General features: G+C 48.0%; 1 protein-coding gene across 6 annotated transcripts in view; it reads left to right on the forward strand.

The window, feature by feature from the left end:
• SLC6A20 (solute carrier family 6 member 20) overlaps window positions 1-26,338 on the forward strand; it is a 55,239-nt gene that overhangs the window by 24,361 nt on the left and 4,540 nt on the right. For 4 of the 6 annotated variants that reach the window (XM_042236383.2, XM_027957740.2, XM_042236382.1 and 1 more), the window contains 6 exons: window positions 844-1,085; window positions 2,241-2,403; window positions 16,071-16,275; window positions 18,150-18,309; window positions 18,913-19,078; window positions 21,529-25,026. In XM_042236383.2, the coding sequence (XP_042092317.2) occupies window positions 844-1,085; window positions 2,241-2,403; window positions 16,071-16,275; window positions 18,150-18,309; window positions 18,913-19,078; window positions 21,529-21,684 (1,092 nt within the window). In that variant the 3' untranslated portion in view covers window positions 21,685-25,026. Of the gene's footprint in view, window positions 1-843; window positions 1,086-2,240; window positions 2,404-16,070; window positions 16,276-18,149; window positions 18,310-18,912; window positions 19,079-21,528; window positions 25,027-26,338 lie in introns of those variants that run through there. The other 2 variants (XR_006057098.1, XR_003585985.3) reach the window with 2 other exon arrangements.

Consider the following 26,338-nt stretch of genomic DNA (forward strand, 5'->3'; position numbering starts at 1 on the left):
CCCCACCTTGCAGGATGGGTGGAATGGGGAGGCCAAGCAGGAGTGGAGCAGTCGTGAACTCAGGGAAGTGGATGTGAGCCCGCCAGGCAGTGAGGTTCGTGGCTTCCATGTCCTCAGCCAGGGAGCCCCCACGCCTGTGGATGCTGGGGCGTGACTCTGTGCTCCGCCTTCACGCTCATCCTCACTGCCCCCAACCTCTGCTGCCCCAGTCTCACCCCAAAGCCTCCGCTCCAGCTACGGACCAAGTTGTTCCCCAGGAGCATCCCTGCAGTCAGCTCACCCTCCTGCTCGCACTTCTAGGCACCCCTTTCCCTATGGGGGTGAATCCACATGGCAGGGCCCCCCATGATCCTGTCCCAGGCACCCCACAGCTGATGCTCATTAAGAGGGCCACTGTTGCCGTTGGGACAGGGCAGTCGTTTAGCAAGTCTGGTCCCTGGGGACAGTGTGGCTGTAGCAGCATTGCCCCTAACGTCAGGCTGGGGCACAAGTCAGCCCCAGGCACCAGCACCTGCATCCCTGGAAGCCCAGACCCGTGCAGTGCCTGGGTCATGAACCAGGGCTTCAATTCCTATTTTATCCGATACTGTCTCCTCTGGGTAAGAGGCGGTGGGGGGCGGGGGGGGGGCTGTGACGTGAGGATGTGTTTTATCCTCTGAGAACCTGGCGAGGCCAGGAGTACTGGGTTCGAGCCTCAGGCCTGCCCTGGCTGGCTGTGTGCCGCAGGCCAGTTCCTTCCCCTCTCTGCGCCCCTGCCCCCTGCTGGTCTGAGTGCCTGGGGTTCCCATCTGGGGTTCACCCACCCTGTCCTCACTGGCTTTAACCCCCAACTGCTCCCCACAGATGGAGCAGTTGGCCAACCCCAAGGCCTGGATCAACGCAGCCACCCAAATCTTCTTCTCACTCGGCCTGGGGTTCGGCAGCCTCATTGCCTTCGCCAGCTACAACGAACCCTCCAACAACTGCCAGAAGCACGCCATCATCGTGTCCATCATCAACAGCTCCACCTCCATCTTTGCCAGCATCGTCACCTTCTCCATCTATGGCTTCAAGGCCACCTTCAACTACGAGAGCTGCTTGAACAAGTAAGCCTGGGCCACCCGCTGGACCCAGCCTCAAGGAGGCCAGTGAGCCTGCAAAGGCCTGAGCTGAAGGGCCTCTGTGAAGAGGCAGAGACCAGAAACCAAGGGGTAGTGTCTTTACTGACCTCAATCCAGGCTTCAAATCAGAACCACCGGCGTCTGCCTGAGGGGATGAGGGCAGTTTTGCTCACTTGGCACCAATAGGGCATTCAACACGTGAGAAACCAGCATCTTCTGCCCCATCTCCCCCGCCTCAGAAGTAACCAAGAGCTCCCCAGCTGAGCCGTGGAGCTTGCAGAATCTTTCTGGTGCCCCCTTACCCAAAACATAAGAAACATCATCTAGAAGGTATGCTGTCCAGCACAGCAATCCCTAGCCACAAGGGGCTATTTACAAAATTTAAATGTAAATTGAATGAACAGTAGCTAAAATTTTGTTTTGTTGCTGTTGTTCAGTGGCTAAGTCATGTCTGACTTTGCCACCCCATGGCCTGCAGCACACCAGGCTACCCTGTCCTTCACTGTCTCCCAGAGTTTGCTCAAACTCATGTCCATTGAGTCAGTGATGCCATCCAAACATCTCATCCTCTGTCACCCCCTTCTCCTGCCTTCAATCTTGCCCAGCATCTTTTCCGGTGAGTCAGCTCTTTGCATCAGATGGCCAGAGTATTGGAGCTTCAGCATCAGTCCTTCCAATGAATATTTGGGGTTGATGTCCTTTTAGGATTGACTGGTTTAATCTTTTGCTGTCCAAGGCACTCTCAAGAACCTTCTCCAGCACCACAGTTCAAATGCATCCATTCTTGATTTAAGATTGGTCTCCATCTTGGTATAAGGTAGTTGAAATCAGCCTCTCAGTGGCTCTAGCCTGATTCAAGTACTTAGTGGCCACACATGACGAGTGGGTACGAGATTGGAGAGCACTGATGTAGAACTTGCCCATCATCGCTGGAGGTTCTGACAATGCTGGTCCAGAGGGTAAAACAGCCCACCCAGCAGTGTGGGTCTGGTTCCTTTGATTATCACTGTTTCTATCTGAGGCTCCTTCAAAGTCATTTACAATCACCCTGTCCTTTAAAAGCTCAACAGTCAGCACATTCCCTAAGTGGGAGAGGGTTTGGCGACAGTGACCTTTGTAATCAGCTGCTGTGCTCTGCAGGGTGATTCTGCTGCTGACCAATTCTTTCGACCTTGAAGATGGCTTTTTGACAGCCAACAACCTGGAGCAAGTGAAAGATTACCTGGCGTCTGCCTACCCCAGCAAGTACAGCGAGGTGTTCCCACAAATTAAAAACTGCAGCTTGGAGTCGGAGCTGGAGACGGTAAGCTGCTGGCAAAATCTTGACTTGCTTCACCCACACGCTTCACAGGGGCCTTTACCCCTGCCCATGAGAAAGGGCAAATTGAGGGGTATACACACCCCATGAATATCAGGGAAATATTCAGGGAAAATTCTGAATTTTCTTCCCTGCGCCTCTTAGAGGACAAGCGCCCTGCCCACCATTCTCCCGGGTGCTGCACGGGCATCCCAGTCACCACACAGTTCCTTTGGGACCCCTGTGTCCTTTGTTTCTTTAACTTGGCTCTTTTTAAAATTTAAAAATAGAAGAAAGGATGAAGAGTAATTAAACACCCACTTGTCCACCTCTCAGAATGAAAAATTTAAACATTTTGTCAATTTGGGGCTCAGATTTTTTTATGTAAAAGGAAAGAACATTTTAGGGACAAAGGTAGAATTCTCTTTGTTACTCTCCCGAGCCCAGAACCTTCGTTTTGATGACTTTATTACCCATATATATCATGAGTAACGTTGTTGTTTTTCTTGGCAGTTTTTAAGTGGAAATAAGTGGTCCTAAGAGAGATCTTTCTCATTCAGCAGTTTATTTGAGATTGCTCTATGGGGATACATATGGACTTCCATTCATTCAGTGTAAGAGTGACATTTTGTTCTATCATAAATATCCCACACTTGATTGAACCTGAGCCACCAGCACTGGAAGCCTAGAGTCCCCAGCTGGACCTCCAGAGAATTCTCTATGAACTTCCCTACTGATTTATTTAGGTTTTTCAAAAAAACTTCTGCTACAAAAATCACTCTTATATACATTTTACAGAATTAAATGGCTATGCTGGGACCTCTATTTTTAAAAATGTTAAAAAAAATTGAACTCTGCTTGATTTCAAATCTGTTATTATAAACATCACAGTGATTCAGTTACACATAAATTTTTTTTCATATACTTTTGCATTAAGGTTTATTATAGATTATTGAATACAGTTCCTTGTGCTATAAGTATTACCTTGTTTATCTAATATATCAATAGATGTGTGTGTGTGTATGTATGTGTAAGTTTTCCTCTCCAGGTTCTAACTCCCAATTCAACCTTCTTCAGAATCCCTCGCCCAGGCAATCACAAGAATATTCTCAATGTTTGTGGCTTTCTTCTTTCATAGAAAACTTCCTTTTAGTCATATTATTTTGTAAATTATTATTAATTTTATTTTATAATGAGTAGAGTTGATTTATGCTATTGTGTTTGTTTTGGGTATCCATCAACGTCAAACAGTTATACATAAAAATATATCTATTGTTTTTCAGATTCTTTTCCTAATCCATTTTGAGTTTATTTTTGTGTCTGGTGTTAGAAAGTGTTCTAGTTTCATTCTTTTCCACGTGGTTGACCAGTTTTCCCAGTACCACTTGTTAAAGAGATTGTCTTTTCTCCACTGTATAGTCTTACCTCCTTTGTCAAAGATAAGGTGTCCATATGTGTGTGGATTTATCTCTGGGCTTTCTATTTTGTTCCATTGATCTATATTTTTGTCTTTGTGCCAGTACCATACTGTCTTGATGACTGTGGCTTTGTAGAAGAGCCTGAAGTCAGGCAGGTTGATTCCTCCAGTTCCATTCTTCTTTCTCAAGATTGCTTTGGCTATTAGATGTTTTTTGTATTTCCATACAAATTGTGAAATTATTTATTCTAGCTCTGTGAAAAATACTGTTGGTAGCTTGATAGGGATTGCACTGAATCTATAGATTGCTTTGGGTAGTATACTCATTTTCACTGTATTGATTGTTCCGATCCATGAACATGGTATATTTCTCCACCTATTAGTGTCCCCTTTGATTTCTTTCACCAGTGTTTTATAGTTTTCTATATATAGGTTTTTAGTTTCTTTAGGTAGATATATTCCTAAGTACTTTATTCTTTGCATTGCAATGGTGAATGGAATTGTTTCCTTAATTTCTCTATTTTCTCATTGTTAGTGTACAGGATGCAAGGGATTTCTGTGTGTTGATTTTATATCCTACAACTTTACTATATTCGTTGATAAGCTCTAGTAATTTTCTGGTGGAGTCTTTAGGGTTTTCTATGTAGAGGATCATGTCATCTGCAAACAGTGAGAGTTTTACTTCTTCTTTTCTAGTTTGGATTCCTTTTATTTCTTTTTCTGCTCTGATTGCTGTGGCCAAAACTTCCAGAACTATGTTGAATAGTAGTGGTGAAAGTGGGCACCCTTCTCTTGTTCCTGACTTTAGGGGAAATGCTTTCAATTTTTCACCATTGAGGATAATGTTTGCTGTGGGTTTGTCATATATAGCTTTTATGATGTTGAGGTATGTTCCTTCTATTCCTGCTTTCTGGAGAGTTTTTATCATAAATGGATGTTGAATTTTGTCAAAGGCTTTCTCTGCATCTATTGAGATAATCATATGGCTTTTATTTTTCAATTTGTTAATGTGGCATATTACATTGATTGATTTGTGGATATTGAAGAATCCTTGCATCCCTGGGATAAAGCCCACTTGGTCATGGTGTATGATCTTTTTAATGTGTCGTTGGATTCTGATTGTTAGAATTTTGTTAAGGATTTTTGCATCTATGTTCATCAGTGATATTGGGCTATAGTTTTCTTTTTTTGTGTGGCATCTTTGTCAGGTTTTGGTATTAGGGTGATGGTGGCCTCATAGAATGAGTTTGGGAGTTTACCTTCCTCTGCAATTTTCTGGAAGAGTTTGAGTAGGATAGGTGTTAGCTCTTCTCTAAATTTTTGGTAGAATTCAGCTGTGAAGCCATCTGGACCTGGGCTTTTGTTTGCTGGAAAATTTCTGATTACAGTTTCAATTTCTGTGCTTGTGATGGGTCTGTTAAGAGTTTCTATTTCTTCCTGGTTCAGTTTTGGAAAGTTGTACTTTTCTAAGAATTTGTCCATTTCTTCCACATTGTCCATTTTATTGGCATATAGTTGCTGATAGTAATCTCTTATGATCCTTTGTATTTCTGTGTTGTCTGTTGTGATCTCTCCATTTTCATATCTAATTTTATTGATTTGATTTTTCTCCCTTTGTTTCTTGATGAGTCTGGCTAATGGTTTATTAATTTTATTTATCCTTTCAAAGAACCAGCTTTTGGCTTTGTTGATTTTTGCTATGGTCTCTTTTGTTTCTTTTGCATTTATTTCTGCCCTAATTTTTAAGATTTCTTTCCTTCTACTAACCCTGAGGCTCTTCATTTCTTCCTTTTCTAGTTGCTTTAGGTGCAGACTTAGGTTATTTATTTGACTTGTTTCTTGAGGCATGCCTGTATTGCTATGAACTTTCCCCTTAGCACTGCTTTTACAGTGTCCTGCAGGTTTTGGGTTGTTTTCATTTTCATTTGTTTCTATGCATATTTTCTTTTTTATTTCTTCTGTGATTTGTTGGTTATTCAGCAGTGTGTTGTTCAGCCTCTGTATGTTGGAATTTTTAATAGTTTTTCTCCTGTAAATGACATCTAATCTTACTGCATTGTGGTCAGAAAAGATGCTTGGAATGACTTCAATTTTTTTGAATTTACCAAGGCTAAATTTATGGCCCAGGATGTGATCTGTCCTGGAGAAGGTTCTGTGTGCACTTGAGTAAAAGGTGAAATTCATTGTTTTGGGGTGAAATGTCCTGTAGATATCAATTAGGTCTAACTGGTCTATTGTATCATTTAAAGTTTGTGTTTCCTTGTTAATTTTCTTTTTAGTTGATCTATCCATAGGTGTGAGTGGGGTATTAAAGTCTCCCACTATTATTGTGTTATTGTTAATTTCCCCTTTCATACTTGTTAGCATTTATCTTACATATTGCAGTGCTCCTATGTTGGGTGCATATATAATTGTTGTATCTTCTTCTTGGATTGATCCTTTGATCAATCCAGCCTTTATTTTAAAGTCTATTTTATTTGACCTGAGTATTGCTACTCCTGCTTTCTTTTGGTCTCCATTTGTGTGGAATATCTTTTCCAGCCCTTCACTTTCAGTCTGTATGTGTCCCTTGTTTTGAGGTGGGTCTCTTGTACAACATATATAGGGGTCTTGTTTTGCTATCCATTCAGCCAGTCTTTGTCTTTTGGTTGGGGCATTCAACCCATTTACATTTAAGGTAATTATTGATAAGTATGATCCCCTTGTCATTTACTTTGTTGTTTTGGGTTTGAGTTTATACACCCTTTCTGTGTTTCCTATCTAGAGAAGATCCTTAAGCATTTGTTGGAGAGCTGGTTTGGTGGTGCTGAATTCTCTCAGCTTTTGCTTGTCTCTGAAGCTTTTGATTTCTCCTTCATATTTGAATGAGCTCCTTGCTGGGTACAGTAATCTGGGCTGTAGGTTATTTTCTTTCATCACTTTTTAAAGTATGTCCTGCCATTCCCTTCTGGCCTGAAGAGTTTCTATTGAAAGATCAGCTGTTATCCTTATGGGAATCCCCTTGTGTGTTATTTGTTGTTTTTCCCTTGCTGCTTTTAATATTTGTTCTTTGTGTTTGATCTTCGTTGATTTGATTAATATGTGTCTTGGGTGTTTCATCTTGGGTTTATCCTGTTTGGGAGTCTCTGGGTTTCTTGGACTTGGGCAACTATTTCCTTCCCCATTTTAGGGAAGTTTTCAACTACTATCTCCTCAAGTATTATCTTCTTTTTGTCTTCTTCTTCTGGGACTCCTGTGATTCAAATGTTGGGGCTTTTAACATTGTCCCAGAGGTCTCTGAGGTTGTCCTCATTTCTTTTGATTCACTTTTCTTTTTCCCTCTCTGCTTCACTTATTTCTACCACTCTATCTTCTACCTCACTAATCCTATCTTCTGCCTCTGTTATTCTACGGTTGGTTCCCTCCAGAGTGTTTTTTATCTCATTTATTGCATTATTCATTATATACTGACTTTTTAAATTTCTTCTAGGTCCTTGTTAAACCTTTCTTGCACCTTCTCAATCCTTGTCTCCAGGCTATTTATCTGTAACTCCATTTTGTTTTCAAGACTTTGGATCATTTTCACTATCATTATTCTGAATTCTTTATCAGGTAGGTTCCCTATCTCTTCCTCTTTTGTTTGGTTTGGTGGGCATTTATCCTGTTCCTTTACCTGCTGAGTATTTCTCTGCCTTTTCATCTTGTTTAGATTGCTGTGTTTGGGGTGGCCTTTCTGTATGCTGGCAGTTTGCAGTTCCTCTTTATTGTGGAGGTTCCTCACTGTGGGTGGGGTTGTAAGGGTGGCTTGTCAAGGTTTCCTGGTTAGGGAAGCTTGTGTCGGTGTTCTGGTGGGTAGAGCTGGGTTTCTTCTCTCTGGAGTGCAATGAAGTATCCAGTAGTGAGTTTTGAGATGTCAGTGGGTTTGCTGTGACTTTGGGCAGCCTGTATATTGAAGTTCGGGGCTACGTTCCTGTGTTGCTGGAGAATTTGCATGGTATGTCTTACTCTGGAACTTGCTGGCTCTTGAGTGGTGCTTGGTTTCCGTGTAGGTATGGAGGGTTTTGGATGAGCTCTTATCAATTAATGTTCCCTGGAGTCAGGAGTTCTCTGGTGTTCTCAGGATTTGGACTTAAGCCTCCTGCCTCTCGATTTGTCTTATTCTTACAGTAACCTCAAGACTTCTCCATCTATACAGCACCGATGATAAAACATCTAGGTTAATGATAAAAAGTTTCTCCACAGTGAGGGACATCCGGAGAGGTTCACAGAGTTACAGGGAGAAGAGAAGAGGGAGGAGGGAGATAGAGGTGACCAGGAGGAGAACAGGTGGAATCAGAAAGGGAGAGAGCAAGCTAGCCAGTAATCAATTCCCTAAGTGTTCTCCACAGCCCAGAACACACAAAGAGCTTCACAGAATTGGGTAGAGAAGGGGGAGGGAGGAGATAGAGGCAACCTGGTGGAGAAAAAGGAGAGTCAAAAGAGGGAGAGAGCAATCAAGCCAGTAATCACACTCCCAAGTAAAAATGGGTACTGAAGATTGGGTTCTTAGAGGTCAAAATTGATAACAAATACCAAAAAGCAAAGATTAAAAATCTAGAGGTTAGACTCAAAAATACAATATTAAAAAAACAAAACAAAGTCACAGAAATTATATATATGAAGTTTGCTTTAAAAATAGGGTTTTGACAAGGTAATAGATTATAAAAATGAAAATTAAAGGAGTAATAGAGGACTTAAAAAATTTTAATTTAAGAAATGATAATAGTAAAAATATATCTAAGAATTTCTCTGGAGCTGTTGCGGACAGTGTGGGGTCAGTTCAGTTTCAGGTAGTTCCTTGATCCGGCTTACACTTCTCGAGATCTCTAGGCCCCTTGCACTGTAGTCGGTGCTAACTGCAGGGTTTTAAGCTGTTGCACCTGCCCCTTCCAAAGTGGTTCCCTCTGTTTATTTTAGCTTCTCCTGTTTGCTGGTCTCTTCAGTGTTTAATTTCTGCCCTGACACAAGGGGGAGAAGGTGGTCACTTATTTAGGCTCACTTGTTCAGTCGTGCTGCGGGGAGGGAGGAACACTGGGAACAAATATCACTGGCGCGTGGGGAGTGCGCGCACTGTCAGCCGCTCTGGGTTTGTCCCGCTCACAGCGTGGGGGCTTTCATGGTCTACGCTGCTCAGGCTCTAGGTTGCTCTGCCGGGAACTGTCTGAGGCGGGCCCTGGGTTGCCTGCACTTTCCAGGTCTAAGCCGCTCAGGTTCAGGTTCTCGGGTACTCCACAAAGGCGCAGACTCAGCTGGGCCTGCGTTTTGTGCCCTTCCCAGGTCCGAGCAGCTCAGGTGACCAGGTGCTTGGTGAGCGCAGTTGCCCCCAGGTGGGGGAGTGTCTTATCGCCTCCCCCACCCCAACCGCTCGGTTTTCTGGGTGTACAACGGGCGCGCCTTCTCAGGTGTGCTGTGTCTCCTGGGGAGCTGACCTCTGGTTGCGACCCTACAGGCAGAGGTCAACCGTCCAGAATCCCAAGAACTCTCGGTTAGCAGCAGAGCCTGCTTGCAGTTGGGTAGAGGATGCCTCTCTGGGGCCGCAATGCCCCTTTCCAGCTCTGGATGCTCCCTGCCCTCCACTTGTCTCCCGCTGAGGATGGGCCGGTCTGCAGCCAGCTAGCTCTCCTCTGGTATTCGCTCAGTCCTTTGTTCTGTGAGCAGGCCTGGCAGTGCCTCAGGTTAGGGCTTTTCGCAGGACAGTTCTTTCTCTCTTTCTGGCTATCCCACAGTTTGGGTTGCTATTTCAGGTTAGTTCCCTCAGATTGCCCTCAGGGCATTTGTGCCTGGTCCTTACCCTAAGCAATGCAGCCCACCCTCCCTGTTCAGCCCCCGCTTGCTGGTGGCGGCTGTGAGTTGCTGTTAGGCACGTAATCTGTGGGGTTTAATTATTTATTTTTCCTCCCGGTTATGTTGCGTTCTGGGACTCCAAGATTCCCCACGGACCTGCCGGTGAGAGTTTCTCCTGCTGTTTGGAAACTTCTCCTCTTTTAAGACTCCCTTCCCGGGACAGATCTCCGTCCCTACCTCTTTTGTCCCTCTTTTTATCTTTTATATTTTGTCCTGAAGGACAGATCTCCGTCCCTACCTCTTTTGCCTCTCTTTTTATCTTTTATCTTTTGTTCTGAAGGACAGATCTCCATCCCTACCTCTTTTGTCTTTTTATCTATTTTGTCCTACCTCCTTTCAAAGACAATGGGCTGCCTTTCTGGGTGCCTGATGTCCTCTGCCAGCGTTCCGAAGTTGTTTTGTGGCATTTGCTCAGCGTTCAAATGTTCTTTCGATGAATTTGTCGGGGAGAAAGAGGTCTCCTCGTCCTATTCCTCTGCCATGTTAGGACCGCCCCCAACCCCCATATCCATTTTAAAGTTACAACTATAAATGGTGTCATATAATACTTGCAATTATCTGGCAAACTTGACTAGTATGGTCACCTCTGGTCCATCCATGTTGCTGTAGGTAGAGATCTCATTCTTTGACCCAACAGTCCATCATGTGGGCGGTGCACGTCTTCTTTTGTGTGTATTCTGAAGGTGGACAGATGGGGGGTTCACATGCCTGTTGCAGGTAGATGGGAAACGGCCAGTGGACCCCGTGTGTGACTTGTCAATGGTTTTCTCTTTGGACAGACAAGCAGGAGGGGCATTGCCAGACCTTTGGGGAGCTGCACCTTTCCTTTCCTAAGGACCTTCTCTACTTCTCCCCATGCTGGCTGTGAGAAATTTACCTTTCCACGTATACATTGCACAGGGTCCCTTCTCTCCAGGCCCCCTCCATCATATATTCTGTAGTCTCTCTAATGACTGGTGCCAGGGGATACCTCCTTGTAGATTTCATTTGCATTTCTCTCAGCACTAGAGATGCCTCCCCCGCCACCCAGGGGTTTTAAAAAGAAAAACACAGGTTGAGTGAACTTTCCCCTTTTGAAGTTGGTTTGTCGCAGGTTGGTCCATTTTTGAATTTGTCTTCAATTACCTCATGCAGTTTCTTGAGAGCTATGGTGTTTCACAGCCCCTGAAGCCTTTTTGCATGTTAAATACCCAGAAGCACAGGGTTTAAGGCTGTTGCTCCTAGAAACGGCCACAAGGCGGCAGCTCTTCTGCATCAGCTCTCTGGTAACCTAAGTAACCAGAGTCTGGAGAACGTCCTGTTTCTTGCCTGTCAATCAGGTGGAAAGTGCCCTAACAGACACCCAGGGGCTTGTGTTCATTTCTCCTGGCTCCATGAACTTCTAGACAGATCCCAACACCTGCGCCGGTGGTATGCAACTGAGGGACTGTAAGGAAGGAGGCTAGAGGTACCTATTCACCAGAAGCCATGAAGACTGGGGGGCTTGCTCTCCTTGCCCAGGGAGTCCACCACCCTTTAGCTGTGTGAGACTTGGTTTACCTGTAGGACGGCTCATGGTTTACCTGTAGGATGGCTCAACTGTATTTAGAGATCAGGGTCCCATCCAGAGGAGACCAGGTACTTCAGGTCCAAGGTGGCTTGTATGCTGGCTGTCCCATTCTCCCCTGGTCACTGGGGCCCATGGCTGTCAAAGCAGGGATCCAAGCCCCCTCTGCACTCCAGGAGATGAGCCCAACCAGAATCATTAGGCCTGAGTGAAACAGAGGAGGCATTTTTACACTGCATTTTCATCTTCTCCTGGAATATGGTCAATAGGAACTGGATTCACGTTCACATAAACAAGGACTGATTTTTCTTTTGATTCGTGACGGTGTTTGTAGAGTGAGTAGAGTTGTCTGTGCTGTGCAGTAGGGCCTCATTAACTGTCTATTTACGTTTGTTTGTATGTAAGCGTGTATCAGTTCAGGCGAACCTCGTGATTTTTCTCTCCAACCTCGCCATCATGCTCCACTGGAAACTCTAATAAATTTTTTGTCTGAGGGTGGGTGTTTACATTTCCCTGTCAATTAGTTCAGTTCGGTTCATTTCCAGTTTCCACCTAGAAGTGATATCATCAGCTTGGTCTTTCTCTGACTTACCCGAGTTAGTGAGGCCTTCTCCAGGTCCAGGCATACTGTTGTCAATGGTGTGTTGTAGTTTGGTTTTCTGAGTAATAGCCTGTTGTATACATGGGGTCATCTTTGTTCTACTATCGATGGACAATAGTTTGCGTGCTGTGCCCGTTGTAGGTAGGTGGGAAAAGGCCCAGGGAGGGAGTGTGTGGTCCTCACTGTTGATCTTCTCTTTGAACACGAAAGTAGGAGTGCTTGGCCAGATGTGCGGAGCTGTAGCTCTCCTTCCTTAACGAGCTTCTTTACTTCTCTCTGTACTGGCTCTGAGCAATTTACCTTTCCACAAACACCTTGCTCAGGGTACCTGTTCTCCAGGCCCTCTCCATCATGTGTTGTTTGTAGGACTTTTGATGATTTGTGTCAGAGGCACCTTGTTGTAGAGTTCATTTGCATTTCTCTAAGCAGTGGAAATGCTGAGCATCTTCTCAGGTGCTTTAAAAAGAAAAACACAGGTTGAGTGAACTTTCTCCCTTTGAAACTGGCATGTGGCAAGCAGACTCTTATGAATTTTTCTTCCATTACCTCCTACAGAACTTCATGAGAGCTGTGGTCTTTCACACCCTCCAAGCTTTTTGCTTATTAAGTACCCAGAAACATAGGTTTTACCTTAGGGTCACAAAGAGTCAGACAGAACTGAGTGACTTCACTTTCAACATAGGTTTTAAAGTTGTTGATCCTAGAAACAGCCACTGTCAAACTTGGGATCCAAGCTACCTCAGGGCTCCAAGATATGATCCCAGCCCAGACCAGTTAGGCCTGAATGGAAAAGAGGGGGCATTTCTAAAGTGAATTCAAGTTCTGAGTTGAATGGGAACTGGACTCAGATTTACACGTACATGGAATGACTGTTGTTTGGATTCTTTGGGACAGAGTTATTTGCAGAGTGAAGAGAGTTGTCTGTGCTCCACTGCAGGGTCTCCTAAATCATCTATGGTAAACATACATACAAATGCATGCAGCTGTGAGCTCCGAGCTCGTAATTCCCCTCTCCACCCTCCCCATCTTGCCCCTATGAACAGTTTGTTTTTCTGAGATTGGCTGTTTCCATCTCCCGGTGTGTTATCTTGTCCGGGTCTATCCAGACTCTCGTCAGGCCTGTGCTGTTGGGTTATCTGAGCAGCAGTCCGTTGTTTATATGAGGCCCATCTTCTTTATCCTTTCTTCTGTCGCTGGGCATTCTGGTAGTTTCCATGCCTTGCCTGCTGCAGGCAGATGGGCAAAGGCCAGTGGAGCGCGTGCATGTGTGTTTTTGAACAATGGTCTCCTCTCCCCACATGCAAGCAGGAGTGGGGCTGCCGGAGCTTTAGGGAGCTGCACCCTCCTTCCCTAAGGGCCTCGTCACTTCTCTGCATACTGTGAGCCACTCAGCTTTCCACAAACACCTTCCTCAGAGTCACTTTTCTCCACACCCTCTCCATCAGATATTCTGTGTCGTCTCTTTGATGACAGGTGCCAGGAGATACTGGGCATCTTTTCAGGGACCTAAAAAAAAAATAACGCAAGTTCACTCTACTTCATCCTTTGACGCTGGCTTGTTGCCAGTTTGTCCCAGTTGGCTTTTTATGGGCTCACCTCCTGCAGTAGATTTCTTGGGAGCTGTGGTCACGCACAGCCCCTGGAGCCTTGTGCATATAAAGTAACTAGAAGCATAGCGCTGCAGGCAGCCGTTCATACAGGCGGCCACAAGGCGGCAGCACTTTTCCATCCCCACTCTGGTCTCCCAGGTAACAGAGTCTGGGAGAAAGCCTTGTTCCTGGGATGTCAATCAAGTCAAGAGGGACGGAATAGGCACCCAAGGTGGGTCTTGTTTCTCCTTGCCCCTTGGGAATTCAAGACTGATTCCAAGGCCTGCACCAGTGGCATGCAGTTCAGGAACTCTAAGAAGCAGGGCAAAGCACCTCTGCCCCAGGAGCCATGAAGGCTGGGTGACTTTTCACTCTGCCCTGGGATACACCATCCTTTAGCCATAGGAGGTGTGCTGTACCTGCAGGAAGGCTCATCTGACTGGGTCCCATCCAGGGCCTACCAGGCACTTAAGGTCTGCTGTGGCCTCCATGGAAGACTGTCACTTTCTCCCCACTTAGGGGAAATCGTGACTTTCTTGAGGAGTCACGGCCACTTCAGGTTCCAGGATATGACCCCATTTCGGACTGTGTATTCCTGAATGGAAAACAGGAAGTATTTCTAAAGTAATTCACTTTTTCTCATCTCCTAGAGTACGATTAATTAACAGTGCCGTGCTGAGATCATTAGTAACTGGACTCAGTATCACATATATAAGGACCATATTATCTTTGGATTTTGGGAGACAGTCATTTGTGAGTACAGTTATCCCTGCACTACAGTAGGCCCTCGTTTACTGTCTATTTAAGATACAGATACATACATAACATATATATACATATGTACACCCCCCCCCCCCACTGAGTACCCGTGAATCCCACCTCCTGCTTTCCCTCTCCACCCTCCACATTAGCCGTGTTAGAAACACTCAGTTTCTTTCCTGAAACTGGCTGTTTCCAGCTCCTCGGTGTGCTAGCTCCATTCTGTTAGTGTCCACCTGTAGGTGGTATCGTATGTGCTTGCTCTTTCTCTGTCTGGCCTCTAGCTATGAGATCCTGTCCGGGTCCATCCAGACTCTCGTCAGGCCTGTCTGTTATTCGGTTTTTTGAGCAGCAGTCCGTTGTTTATATGAGGCCCATCTTCTTTATCCTTTCTTCTGTCACTGGGCATTCCGATAGTTTCCACGCCTTGCCTGCTGCAGGTAGATGGGCAAAGGCCAGTGGAGCGTGTGCGTGTTTTCAAACGACAGTCTCCTCTCCCCACATGCAAGCAGGGGTGGGGCTGCCGGAGCTTTAGGGAGCTGCACCCTCCTTCCCTAAGGGCCTCGTCACTTCTCTGCATACTGTGAGCCACTCAGCTTTCCACAAACACCTTCCTCAGTCACTTTTCTCCACACCCTCCCCATCAGATACTCTGTGTCGTCTCTTTGATGACAGGTGCCAGGAGATACTGTTGTAGATCTCAACCTTCCTTTCTCTAAGCACTGGAGATACTGGGCATCTTTCCAGGGACTTTAAAAAGGAAAGCACACGTTCACTCTTCTTCACGCTTTGGCGCAGCCTTGTCGCCAGTTGGCCCTAGTTGATGTTTTCGTCCCTCACGTCCTGCAGTAATTTCTTGGGAGCCTGGTCACTCACAGCCCCTCAAGCCTTGCGCACATTAGGTACGCACAAGGATAGCGTTTCAGGCTGCTGTTCGAGGAGACGGCCACAAGGAGGCAGCACCTCCCCCCAACTCTGCTCACCAGGGCAACCAGAGTTGGGGAGAAAGCCTTGTTCCTGGGATGTCAATTAGGTCGCGAGTGCCCGAATAGACATCGAAGGTGGGCCCCATTTTCCTCTCCCCATGAAGCTCTAGACCAATTCCAAGCCCTGCACCAGTGTTACGTGGTTTGCGAATTCTGAAGAGGGCAAAGCTACCTCTGCTCCAGGAGCCATGAAGACAGGCTGGCTTTCCCACTCACTCTGCCCCGGGACACACCATCCTCTGGCTGTGGGAGGCTTGGTGTACCTGCAGGAAGGCTCGTTTGGAAATAGAGATTGGGTTCCCATCTAGGGGATACTAGGAACTACAGGTCCGCAGTGGCCTCCTTGGAAGGCCGTCACTTCCTGCCTTCCTCAGGTCGGGGGGGACTCATGACTTTCCACTGAGGAATCCCAGGCACCTCAGGTGCCAGGATATACCCCAGGCTTAATCAGTTAAGCCTGATTTCAAACAGGATGCATTTTTAACCTCTCAGAGGAACTGGACCCACCTTTCCGTACGCCTGCAGTGATTCTCCTCCGCCTACTTCCGTATGCTTCTGTGTCCTTAGCTGTGCCTTCACCATCTCAACTCCTAGGTCACCTCCTCAGTTCTGATTAGGAAGCAACAATTATTCCAAGCTGTGAATACTTTATTAGTAGAGAATGATGTAAGTTCTGGCAGAAAAAGCACACTCAGTGTTTGAAGCAGTTAAGAGTCAGGTATGAGGTCTCGACAGGTGACAATTCTCTCTAGCCTGGGTCAAGCTCGGGTGCTGCTGTGTAGATGGAAGATACAACCTCAAGATGTGGCTTCTCCTCGCCGATTTCAAGGTGCCCCAAGTACCTTAGCAACAGGGGTCTTGAGGGAGTCCTAACTTCCCTAGGTGTGTACCTGTGTCTTCCTGCCTCGCACAGGCTGTCCAAGGCACTGGCCTGGCTTTCATCGTCTACACGGAGGCCATCAAGAACATGAAGGTGTCGCAGCTGTGGTCCGTGCTCTACTTCTTCATGCTGCTGCTGCTGGGCATTGGGAGCATGCTGGGCAACACGGCCGCCATCCTCACCCCTCTCACGGACAGCAAGGTCATCTCCAGCTACCTGCCCAAGGAGGCGATCTCCGGTGAGTGGGCCAGGCACCAAGGCAGTGGGGCTCCAGGGGCCGAGCAGAGGCGCAGTCCTCAGGACGCACCTGCTCCGAGTCCCTGCCACATCCTCTCGGGAGTCCTGCCACAGCTGTTAGGCGCTCTGGGAACGTAATTCACCCCACGTCTGGCCCTCCACATCATGGGCAAGTCAGGTGGTCACCCCAACCTTCAGCAAAGGCCAGGCTCCCCACCATGGCCCTCCAAGCTCTCCAGGCATTTGGAGAACCTGCTTTTGTCTGTGCTGACCTAAGAATAACAATGACAATTTGTACATTTCTTAAGCACACTCTCAGTGACCCACCACTGAGTCAAGGTACAGAGCCTTTCTCTCCTGAGAGCCCGTTCCCGCTGGGTCCAGGCGGCACGCCCCGCCCCAGCAGCCGCCTCTGCTCTGAACGCTGCCATCTGAGGTTGCCCCTGCTCTCACACTGCACGTCAGTTACTCACACTGTACTTACCCTTTCTGTCTCGTCGTCATTCAGACTCAGTCTGTGAAATCCACTCTGGTTCAGTTCAGTTGACTCTGAGACCCCATGGACTGCAGCACACCAGGCCTCCCTGTCTATCACCAACTCCTGGAGTTTACTCAAACTCATCTCCATTGAGTCGGTGATGCCATCCAACCATCGAATCCTCTGTCATCCCCTTCTTCCACCTTCAATCTTTCCCAGCATCAGGGTCTTTTCCAATGAATCAGTTCTTCGCATCAGGTGGCCAAAGTATTGGAGTTTCAGCTTCAGTCCTTCCAATAAATATTCAGGACTGATTTCCTTTAGGATGGACTGCTTCAATCTCCTTGCAGTCCAAGGGACTCTCAAAAGTGTTCTCCAATACCACAGTTCAAAAGCATCCATTTTTTGGCACTCAGCTTTCTTTATAGTCCACCTCTCACATCCATACACTCTGTGGCAAGTAGTAATCATCTATCTCTTTTCTATGAAAAGAGCTGACAGCCCACACACGACAACTTATCTGCCCACTCTGCTCTTGGTGGACAAGCATGCCTCTCCACTCCACTCCACCACCCATGTGCTCCTCTCCAACCCACCGTGTCTGGAGGACCCTGGAACCCCCAAGCCCTGCCTCTGACACCATTCCAGCACATCCACAAGGGCCCTCCAGCCCCAAGCCAACTCTGCTCCTGTCAGCGCCCACTGGCCTCTCTCAGGAGCCAGCACTGTGTGGCTGCAGCTCCCTGCCGGCTCACAGCCTGTTCTCCCCTCAGGACAGCGGGGGAAGGGTGGGGCTCACGGCGGGTGACAGTGGAGGGGTGAGCGTTAGGATCTGATACTTTTTTTGGGGTGAGGGGGAGGGTGTCTGAATTCCATCACCGCTTCTTTCTGTGCTGTGTGATGTTGGGAAAGTTACCCGACATCTCTGAGCTTTGGCTCACCCCACCCTATAAAAGGGGGCTCAACTCCTGCTACCTGACTCATAGCCTTCAGGAGCCGACAGGGGACAAATGCGTAAGGCGCCGTGGGATCTCGGTCAGCGTTTATTTCTCCTCTTCCCCTCTCTTCGGGTCAGGTGTCAGTTCTCCACTGGGAGTCCTGCAGCTCAACTCTCCTCCCCCCTAATTCACCTCCCCCGAGCTCGGAGGTTGAGTTGCTGGGATAAACATAAGCAGGCCCACAGCCCGGATGAGACCACTTAGACAACAGTGCGCCGTTTTACCTTCTACCCTGGGTCGGGCGTCCTCTGCCAGAACCCCCCCCCCCCCCCCCACCGCCCCCAGCCGTGAACGAGCGTCAGGAAGTCCTGCTGACCAGCCTCCCGCGCCTTGGCCCCCTGGGAAGCTGGGTACACAGGCGCGGCTGCAGGCGGGTAAGCGGGGGTGTTGTGGCCCCAGGTCTGGTGTGCCTCGCCAACTGTGCCATCGGCATGCTGTTCACCATGAAGGCCGGCAGCTACTGGTTCGACATCTTCAACGACTACGCTGCCACCCTGTCCCTGCTGCTCATCGTCCTGGTGGAGACGGTCGCCGTGTGCTACCTGTACGGGCTGAGCAGGTACAGCTGCGCGGGAAATGCACGCACGAAGGCCACCACTCCCAGCACCTTCTCCGCGTGTAGTTTCAGCAATCCCGGAGAAGCCTCTCCAGTCTACTGTAGGACAGACACTGTCAGGCTAGTTTCGAATTCAGGCAAGGGTCAAGTTATGAGAAACAAAGAGAGGGCCCGCAGACACGATGGACATCACAGTGGTGGGCTGCAGGCGCTACGGCTGCTGACGGGCAGGAGGGACGGGGCAGGGCTGCCCTCAGGGCCCCCCGGGGCTGAGGACGGCTTCACGGGCGTCTCACCAGGCCCTCTGTGCCTGCTGGCGCCAGGCGCTGCTATCCTGTCCACAGCAGTGGCCTCCACCTGGAGGCTGGCACCAGGGGCGTGTCCTCTGATGGCCACTCACCTGTGGGCGGTCGCTTTGCCCCCTTGGTGGCAGCCTGTGCCCTTCTCCCCTCCCCCAGGACCCCTGTCCCTAGGAGAGAGGGCCCGCATGGTCATGTTCAAGCACCAGTGCCCAGCACAGAAGCTTCCTAAGCACAGAGGGCTCCGTGGCCTGGACCGCCTGCCTCCAACAGCACTCCAGACTTTCTCTCCCCGCTCTCCAAACAGATTTGAAAGCGACCTCAAGGCCATGACTGGACACGCCCTGAACTGGTACTGGAAGGCCATGTGGGGCGGTGTGAGCCCGCTGCTCATCATCAGCCTCTTCATCTTCTACCTGAGCGACTACATCATCACGGGGACCCTGCAGTACCAGGCCTGGGACGCCGCCCAGGTAACTGCCACCTCGGGGGTCTCGCTTTCTGAAACCAGGTGCCTCTCCAGAACAGGGGCGGTTATTTGTCACAACGGGGAATCATCATCCAGGTACTTGCTTTCCTCAGTTTTTATTGGAGCGTGGTTGCTTGACGATGTTGCATTAGCTTCTGCTGCAGGGCAAAGTCAGTCAGTCACACACAGATCCTTTTTTTTTTTTTTTGCACTTTCTTCCCATTTAGGTCGCCACAGAGCTCTGAGTAGAGCTCCCTTTGCTAAGAGCAGGTTATCATTAGTTATCTATTTATACACCGTATTATATATGTCAATTCCAACCTCCCAATTCATCCCACCCTGCTCTCCTGCTGATACCTCACTGTAGTTCTCATTTCTCTCGTAACTTGTGAAATCAGAGTCTCTGGTGTTTCCAAGTGTGGAATATTTTGTTCTGATTCTGTGAAAATTTCCTCGGTAGACTGACAGTGACTGCAGTGGATCTGTGGACTGCTTGGGGTAGTATAGTGATTTTCACAGTAGACAGTCTTTCAGTCCAAGAACACGGGAGATCTCTTTATCTGTTTGCGTCATCTTTGATTTCTTTCATCACGGTTTTAGTTTTCTGAGTACAAGTCTTTTGCCTGCTTAGGCAGGTTTATTCCTAGGTGTTCTATTCCTTCTGTTGTGATGGTAAATGGAATTCTTTCTCTTTCCAGTCTTTTGTTAGTGTACAGGGATGCAAGAGATTTCTGTGCATTAATTTTGTATCCTGCAACTTTAACAATTTCACTGATTAGCACCAGTAGTTTTCTGGTGGCTCTTTAGGACTCGCAGATGACATACTATACACAGAGAACAGTGATCGCTTACCTTCTTTTCCAGTTTGTATTTCTTTTTCCTCTCTGATCACTGTGGCTAGGACTTCCAAAACTACACTGAATACACCTACTACTGCACAGCGCAGGGAACTCTGTTCCCTGTTGTGTGGCGGCCTGGATGGGAGGGGAGTCTGGAGAGAATGGACACCTATGTATGCACGGCTGAGCCCCTTTGCTCTCCACCTGAGACTATCACAACACTGTTAACCAGCTTTGCTCCAACACAAAAAGTTAAAAGTGAGTGTCTCAGAAAAAGTCACAGAGGCATGGATATGAAGGTTCCCACTGCTGTTGTAGCAGACACTGTCCTGCTCTCGGCATCAGGGAGTCCATCCCGTCTGTGTGGACGTGGAAGTGGTTCATAAACTTAAGAGCCGAAGTGCTCGCTTTCTGTTCCCTTAGATGTACAAGCTGTTCGGCTAGAACTCTGCAAGCTTATTACCAGTCTTGGACATTTTCTTAATTTCTAATTCCTAACAGAGGAAATAAAAAGTGGGGAACAAAGTCATTAAGGGGGTGTATGCACCGATTTCAGAACAGACTGAACATATACAATATACTCTTTCCCCTGATTATGAGAGAAAGAGGCTGTTATAAACTCATAGAAATAGTAATTTGAGAGGGCAATTTATTCTGTTTACATGGAGAAGCGAACACTAGTATCTCCATCTACAAATACAAAGCAGGTCTACAAAACAGCACTTCACATGAAGCCCCCGAAACAGGTAACGGGAGGAAACTGGAATAAGCATGGCGGGAGTGGCCATCCTTGGCCTGCTCCTGATCTTGGCGGAAATGCTTTCAGGGTTTCACCGAGAATGACGTTTGCTGTGGGTTTGTCGTTTATTGCCTTTAAGATGTCGGGGAAGGTTCCCTCTTTGACTGCTCTCTGGAGCGTTTCTACTGTGAGTGAGTGAGTGCTGAGCTTTGTCAAAGCTTTTTTTCCCTCTGAGACACAGAGAATGTAAAGAGCAACAGAAGCCTGTGGGCTGCTTCCCACAGCCACACTCGGCGTGGTGTTTTGCTTTACACACCGTACGTACTTTGGTTGACAGCAGGCTCCCTCCACTCGAGTGTCCTCTGGTTCCTTGGTGGGAAGGCAGCATTTGTTGGCTCTGGGGCCTCAACTGGTTTGTTATCAATTTCGTATTTAGGGAAACATCACAAATCCTACCGACTAAGTCCATCAACCCTTCTCTTGAGATGAGAGCTGTGTCACTGGACTTAGTAGCTAACAATCCACATGGGGGTGGGTTGAACTCCTTAATATTAAATGAAATTGAAAATCCAGCCCTCTGTCATCTCTGGCCACATTTCCAGGGGCCACCTGTGTCCGGGGCCAGTGGGGGGGGGGGGCCGGGCAATCCTACGGGACAGCACTGGGCAAGGGGAGCCCCTGCCCTTCGGTGCCTCTCTTGCTGCCTTGAACACAAGCCTTTATCATTCCCATGGTTGCTCTTCACAGGGAGCCCCAAACAGCAAGCACGCTGCTTGTGTTCACCAAGGGGCACGAGGGCTGGGTCTGCCCCGGGGATAAGGACACGCGCTTCCTCCCACCGGGGGGCATCTCCTGACACTCGGGCTCTCTCCTCAGGGTCAGCTGGTGACCAAGGACTACCCGCCCCACGCCCTGGCCGTCATCGGGCTGCTCGTCGCCTCCTCCATCATGTGCATCCCGCTCGTGGCCCTGGGCACACTCATCACACGCCGCCTCAGGCGGGGAGACCCAGACCCAGCCCCCGTGGCCTGAGAGCTGGGCGCCCCGGGACCGACACCGGCCGCTCTGTTCCAGCCCCTCACCCAAAGGTGGGCGCATCGGCTGCTGCCAGAAATCCTGACTCTGGACGCTCTCGGCCCGCGGTCTTCTCGCCGATCAGGAAGGTGAGGAGGTGACTCCCTGAGGAGGAGCCCCATCCCGCCCACCAGGCGGCCCTGTGTCCCAGCCGCCTCCCCGCCACCAGAGGCAGGATTCCCATGGCGAGTCTGGAAGGTGGCTGCTTGAGGGCAGCAAAGTCCAACAAGCAGGGCGCACTATGAACTGAAATTTTTATGAAATAAAATTTTAGCAGTTTTTTTTTCTGAAGAAATCGCAGGATGTTAGAGGGCATTCATTTGTAGAGAAGTTGGGAGAAGGAGTTTTCAGTGCCTAAGATGACAGATTTCAATGTCGTCAGTGCAAAGTGAGTTCTATTCTCAGTCACGGTGAACCTGCAATCAACTGTGTTCCTCCCTGAGAGGATGGGCTGCCCATCAAGAAAGAGGGGCCTTGCTCAGGGCTCACACAGGCGCTCATGATTCCCTCACCTGCGGCCTCTCCACGAGCAAGCCCAAGCCCCAGTGTCTCAGAGCCCTCAGCAGCTGCCAGAGCCACCGCAAGGATGAAAGTGCAGCCAACTCTCCCACAGGTCTAAGGCAATACTTGGACATAACGACCAGCTCTTTATAGGAAAGACCATGATCACAACTTAGTGTTAATTTACCTGTACGTAAGTCTTCTAAAATGTATAGGAAGACTGGTCTCAAACAGAGCCTCCCTTAAGTGAAGACACCGTATTTATGACACGGCATCAGTCCAGCATGCAAACATCTGCTTTTCACCTGTGACAGTAAGTAGGTCAAGGTCATCCTGACTTGAGAGGGCCCCTTCCTGTTCTAACATTCCTGAATCCCATGATCTCACTGAAGCACAGGAAGGGTCTTTGGGCACACTGTACAGACATCTTTAAAGACACTGAAACACTCACCTGGGACATCGGCTGGAGATGGCTTTTCTTTGAAACCTTTATTTTCATGCTGTAAACTTCCAGTTTCACCTGATGCCCGGTTACAGAAAGACCATTTGGTGGTGTGGGGTAAGCTGGAGAGTCACATGTAAATCAATGAAGTTAGGAGAGACCCTCACCCCATATACAAAAATAAAACCCAAATGACCTAAAGACTTAATATAAGACATGATACCATCAGACTCATAGAAGAGGACATAGGCAAAACATCCTCTTGACATAAACCATACCAGTATTTTCTTAGGTTAGTTTCCCAAGGCAATAGAGATAAAAGCAAAAATAAAATAGGGCCTAATCAAACGTATAAGCTGTTGCACAGCAAAAGGAAACCATAAACAAAACAAAAAGACAACCTATGGACTGGGAGAAAATATTTCCAAATGATGTTACTAACAAGGGCTTAATTTCCAAAATTTACAGATAGCTCACACAACTCAACAATAATAAAGCAACCTAACCCAAAAATGGGCAGAAGACCCAAAGACAACGTACAGATAGCCAATATGCACATGGAAAGATGCTCAACATCAGAAATGATTAGAGAAATGCAAATCAAAACTACAAATTGAAACATCACACTGGTGAGAATGGCCATCACTGACAAGTCTACAAACAGCAAATGCTGGAGAGACTGCAGCAGAAAGGGGCCCTCCTACACTCTTGGTGGGAACGTGCACTGTTGCAGCCACCGTGGGGACCAGCATGGAGGTCCCTCCCAAAACCAGGGTTGCCATATCACCCAGCAATCCCACTCCCAGGCCTATGTCCAGACAAAACTAGAATTCACAAGGGCACACGCATCTGTATGTTCCTGGCAGCACTATTCACAACAGCCAAGACCCGGTAACAACCTAAATGTCCATCAGCAGATGAATGGAGAAAGATGTGGTGCGTATATGCAGTGGAAGATCACGGAGCCATAAAAAAGCACCCAACAATGCCGTTTACGGCAGCAGGGATGGACCTAGAGATGATCATGCTGTGCAAGCCAGAAAGAGAAAGGCAGCTATCGTGCTGGCACTCCTAAGTGGAAGCTAAACCTCGATGCAGATGAGCTCATCTACGAAACAGAGACAGACCCAGAGAACCGACTTGTGGTTGCCGAGGGGGAGGGATGGTGGCCAAAGGATGACCTGGGAGTCTGGGAACACTATATCCAGGATGGACAAACCGCACGGTCCTACCGAAGGGCATGGGAACTGAGTTCTACATCCTGTGATAAACCATAACAGGAAAAAACACTTGGCTTTAAAATCTATGCATTTACATACCACATCCCGTCAGTCCTGTGAGTTCTCATCAGAGGGTTCTGCAGTGTCCAGACCCCTCAGCTGTCAGGGCTTGAAGAGTGGACATGCTCGACAGTAGATACACAACACTGAGTCTGTTCCCACCACCGGACAGCTCGGCCCCCACCTCAGCCCTCAGTCACGATCCCTACAACAGAGGCCACCCCTCCTGGCGTCGTTCGTCAGCTGGGCGTCTCGGCCCCAAATGCCGGGGTCCTTAGGAGCGTGGACAAATTCTGTCCTCGAGCAGCACCGCACTCACTGTGCTTGGACCTCGGGGGTCCCTGCCAGCCCACTGGGCGCATGTGAAACTCCTGGTGCGCAGCCCACGCCACGGACCCTGCCACCCTGAGGACTGGTGCCCCAGTGAAGAGAGATGCGGAATGGGCCAGACGCTCAGGCACGTGGACATCAAAAGTGACCTGTCCAAGTCTGAGAGCACGTTTGAGCACGGAAAAGTCACTTTTCCGAAATAATCTCTGCTCACAAAAGTCAAATACAGAAGAACCATTCTTCTAGACTAATGTGCTCCAGATGAAAATGTCTCCAGTTTCAGCTCAGTTTTCTCCTGGTTTCTAAGAACTGCATGAAGAGCAGAACATTTCACAGTCATCCTCTTAAACCATTAGTCCTGTTTCAAAAAAGCCTTTCCTGGCTGTTTTCTAGGGACTGCACCCAAGTAGTCATCTTGGCATCCGTCCACCCTCCTCCAAGGAGCTGGAGAAAGAAGGCACATTCCATCCCCACACCCTTAGTGGCACCATGACATCAGCACCAGGCAGGGGCTCCGGAGAGCTTTCCACTTAAACTAAGAACACACCAATTCCTAGTGCTAAAAAATCAGGTAGGGAAATATTTGTGTTTTTAGCCACTGTCATAATAAAACCCTAAACAAGTATCTCTCTCGATCTTTTTGGTCATTTATGGGATGAAATCTCTTAACACAAGTTTTTCCCCTCATTATGTAAACATACTACCTAATTTTGGGAAAAAAAGGAAAATAAAGGAACAGAGAACCTGTCTACTCTCTTACGTTTGCTTCCTGACATGCACTGAAGCCACACCAGCGCAGCAGTGTGTGAAGGTCATCACCTGAGAACAGGGTCAGATGGTAACAGGAAGGGCAGCTTCCCAAAGAAAAATCAGGGAAAAAATTCTAATTTGCTGGATTTAAGCAGAATGTGAGCTCTTCTGAATTGCTGCAGAATCTTTCCAATACTTCTGAGAGTGAGGTCCTGGGCAATCTGCCCACTGCAGGATCCCTTGTTGGTTAAGGCCACAAGAACCCACTCAATAGGCCTGGGTGTGACCTCGGAACTGTCCTGAGGGGGAAAAGGTGTGTTACCTACTGTGTTAGATTTTTTTATAAATTACTGTACATAAAAAAGTAATTTATGGCTATTGCATTTTATAGACAGAAAAGCTGGGGAAAAGAACTCACCCGACATTTTCTACCAAACATTCAGGGAAAGAAAGAAAAAGAGTGGTTTAAAAAATCCTTTTGCAAGGCAAAAAGTGCACCTACAAATATGAAATTCTCAGCCAGAACTCTCTGACCGGCCTCTCCAGGTCAGCCTCATGTCCTCTGGCCACTGCCCACCTGTGCAGGGTCCACCTTTCACGGAGCCTGTGAAAACCAGCCCTGAGGAGGTTCTAGGGATAGTTCTGGTCTCTGGACTTGATCGCTGTCAGATTCTAGGAGAGAGAACAATACCAGATAATAAATGATACGATTACAGACTGCAGTCTTTTCTAAAAAGGAAATAAAAGAGCCTGGTGATGGTGTGAGTGGGACAGTGCATAATATCAAGTGGCTGAGGAGGAGAAGCGGGGCCTAAATTTTGGAGAATGAACTGTAGTTCCTGGAATTGCTGGAAGGTCCATCCAGGCAGAAGCAAAAGCAGTGCACAGGCCCGCACGGAGGAGCAGCAGAAAGGAGGCCTGCAGCTGGCCGAGGAGGAGAGTGATGGTGGGTGGGCTTAGGGAGCAGAGGGACCAGGCCAGACGAAGCCTGGTAGCCATGACAATGAGGTCGCGTTTTCTTCAGAGAGCAGCGAAGTCTCACCCGAGGGCCTTACCGTGGGGCCCTGGGTCACCCAGCTGACACTGGAAGATGACCGGCAGCTGTGGAGAAGGGACCAGAGGGGCTATAGATGGGCTTAGGGGTCCACGTGAGAGACGGGGTTGGGGTGGACACTGACATGAGGCACTGGTGGGTCTGAGGTGTATTTTGGAGGGGAGAGTTGTCAAGACTTGCTTATGGACAGGGTGCATAGTTGAAGAGAGGGATATAGTGTCACACTTACTGGGTGGATGTTGGTGGCATTTTCTG

Source organism: Ovis aries, chromosome 19 (genome assembly GCF_016772045.2).
Source record: "Ovis aries strain OAR_USU_Benz2616 breed Rambouillet chromosome 19, ARS-UI_Ramb_v3.0, whole genome shotgun sequence".
NCBI classification, from domain to species: domain Eukaryota; kingdom Metazoa; phylum Chordata; class Mammalia; order Artiodactyla; family Bovidae; genus Ovis; species Ovis aries.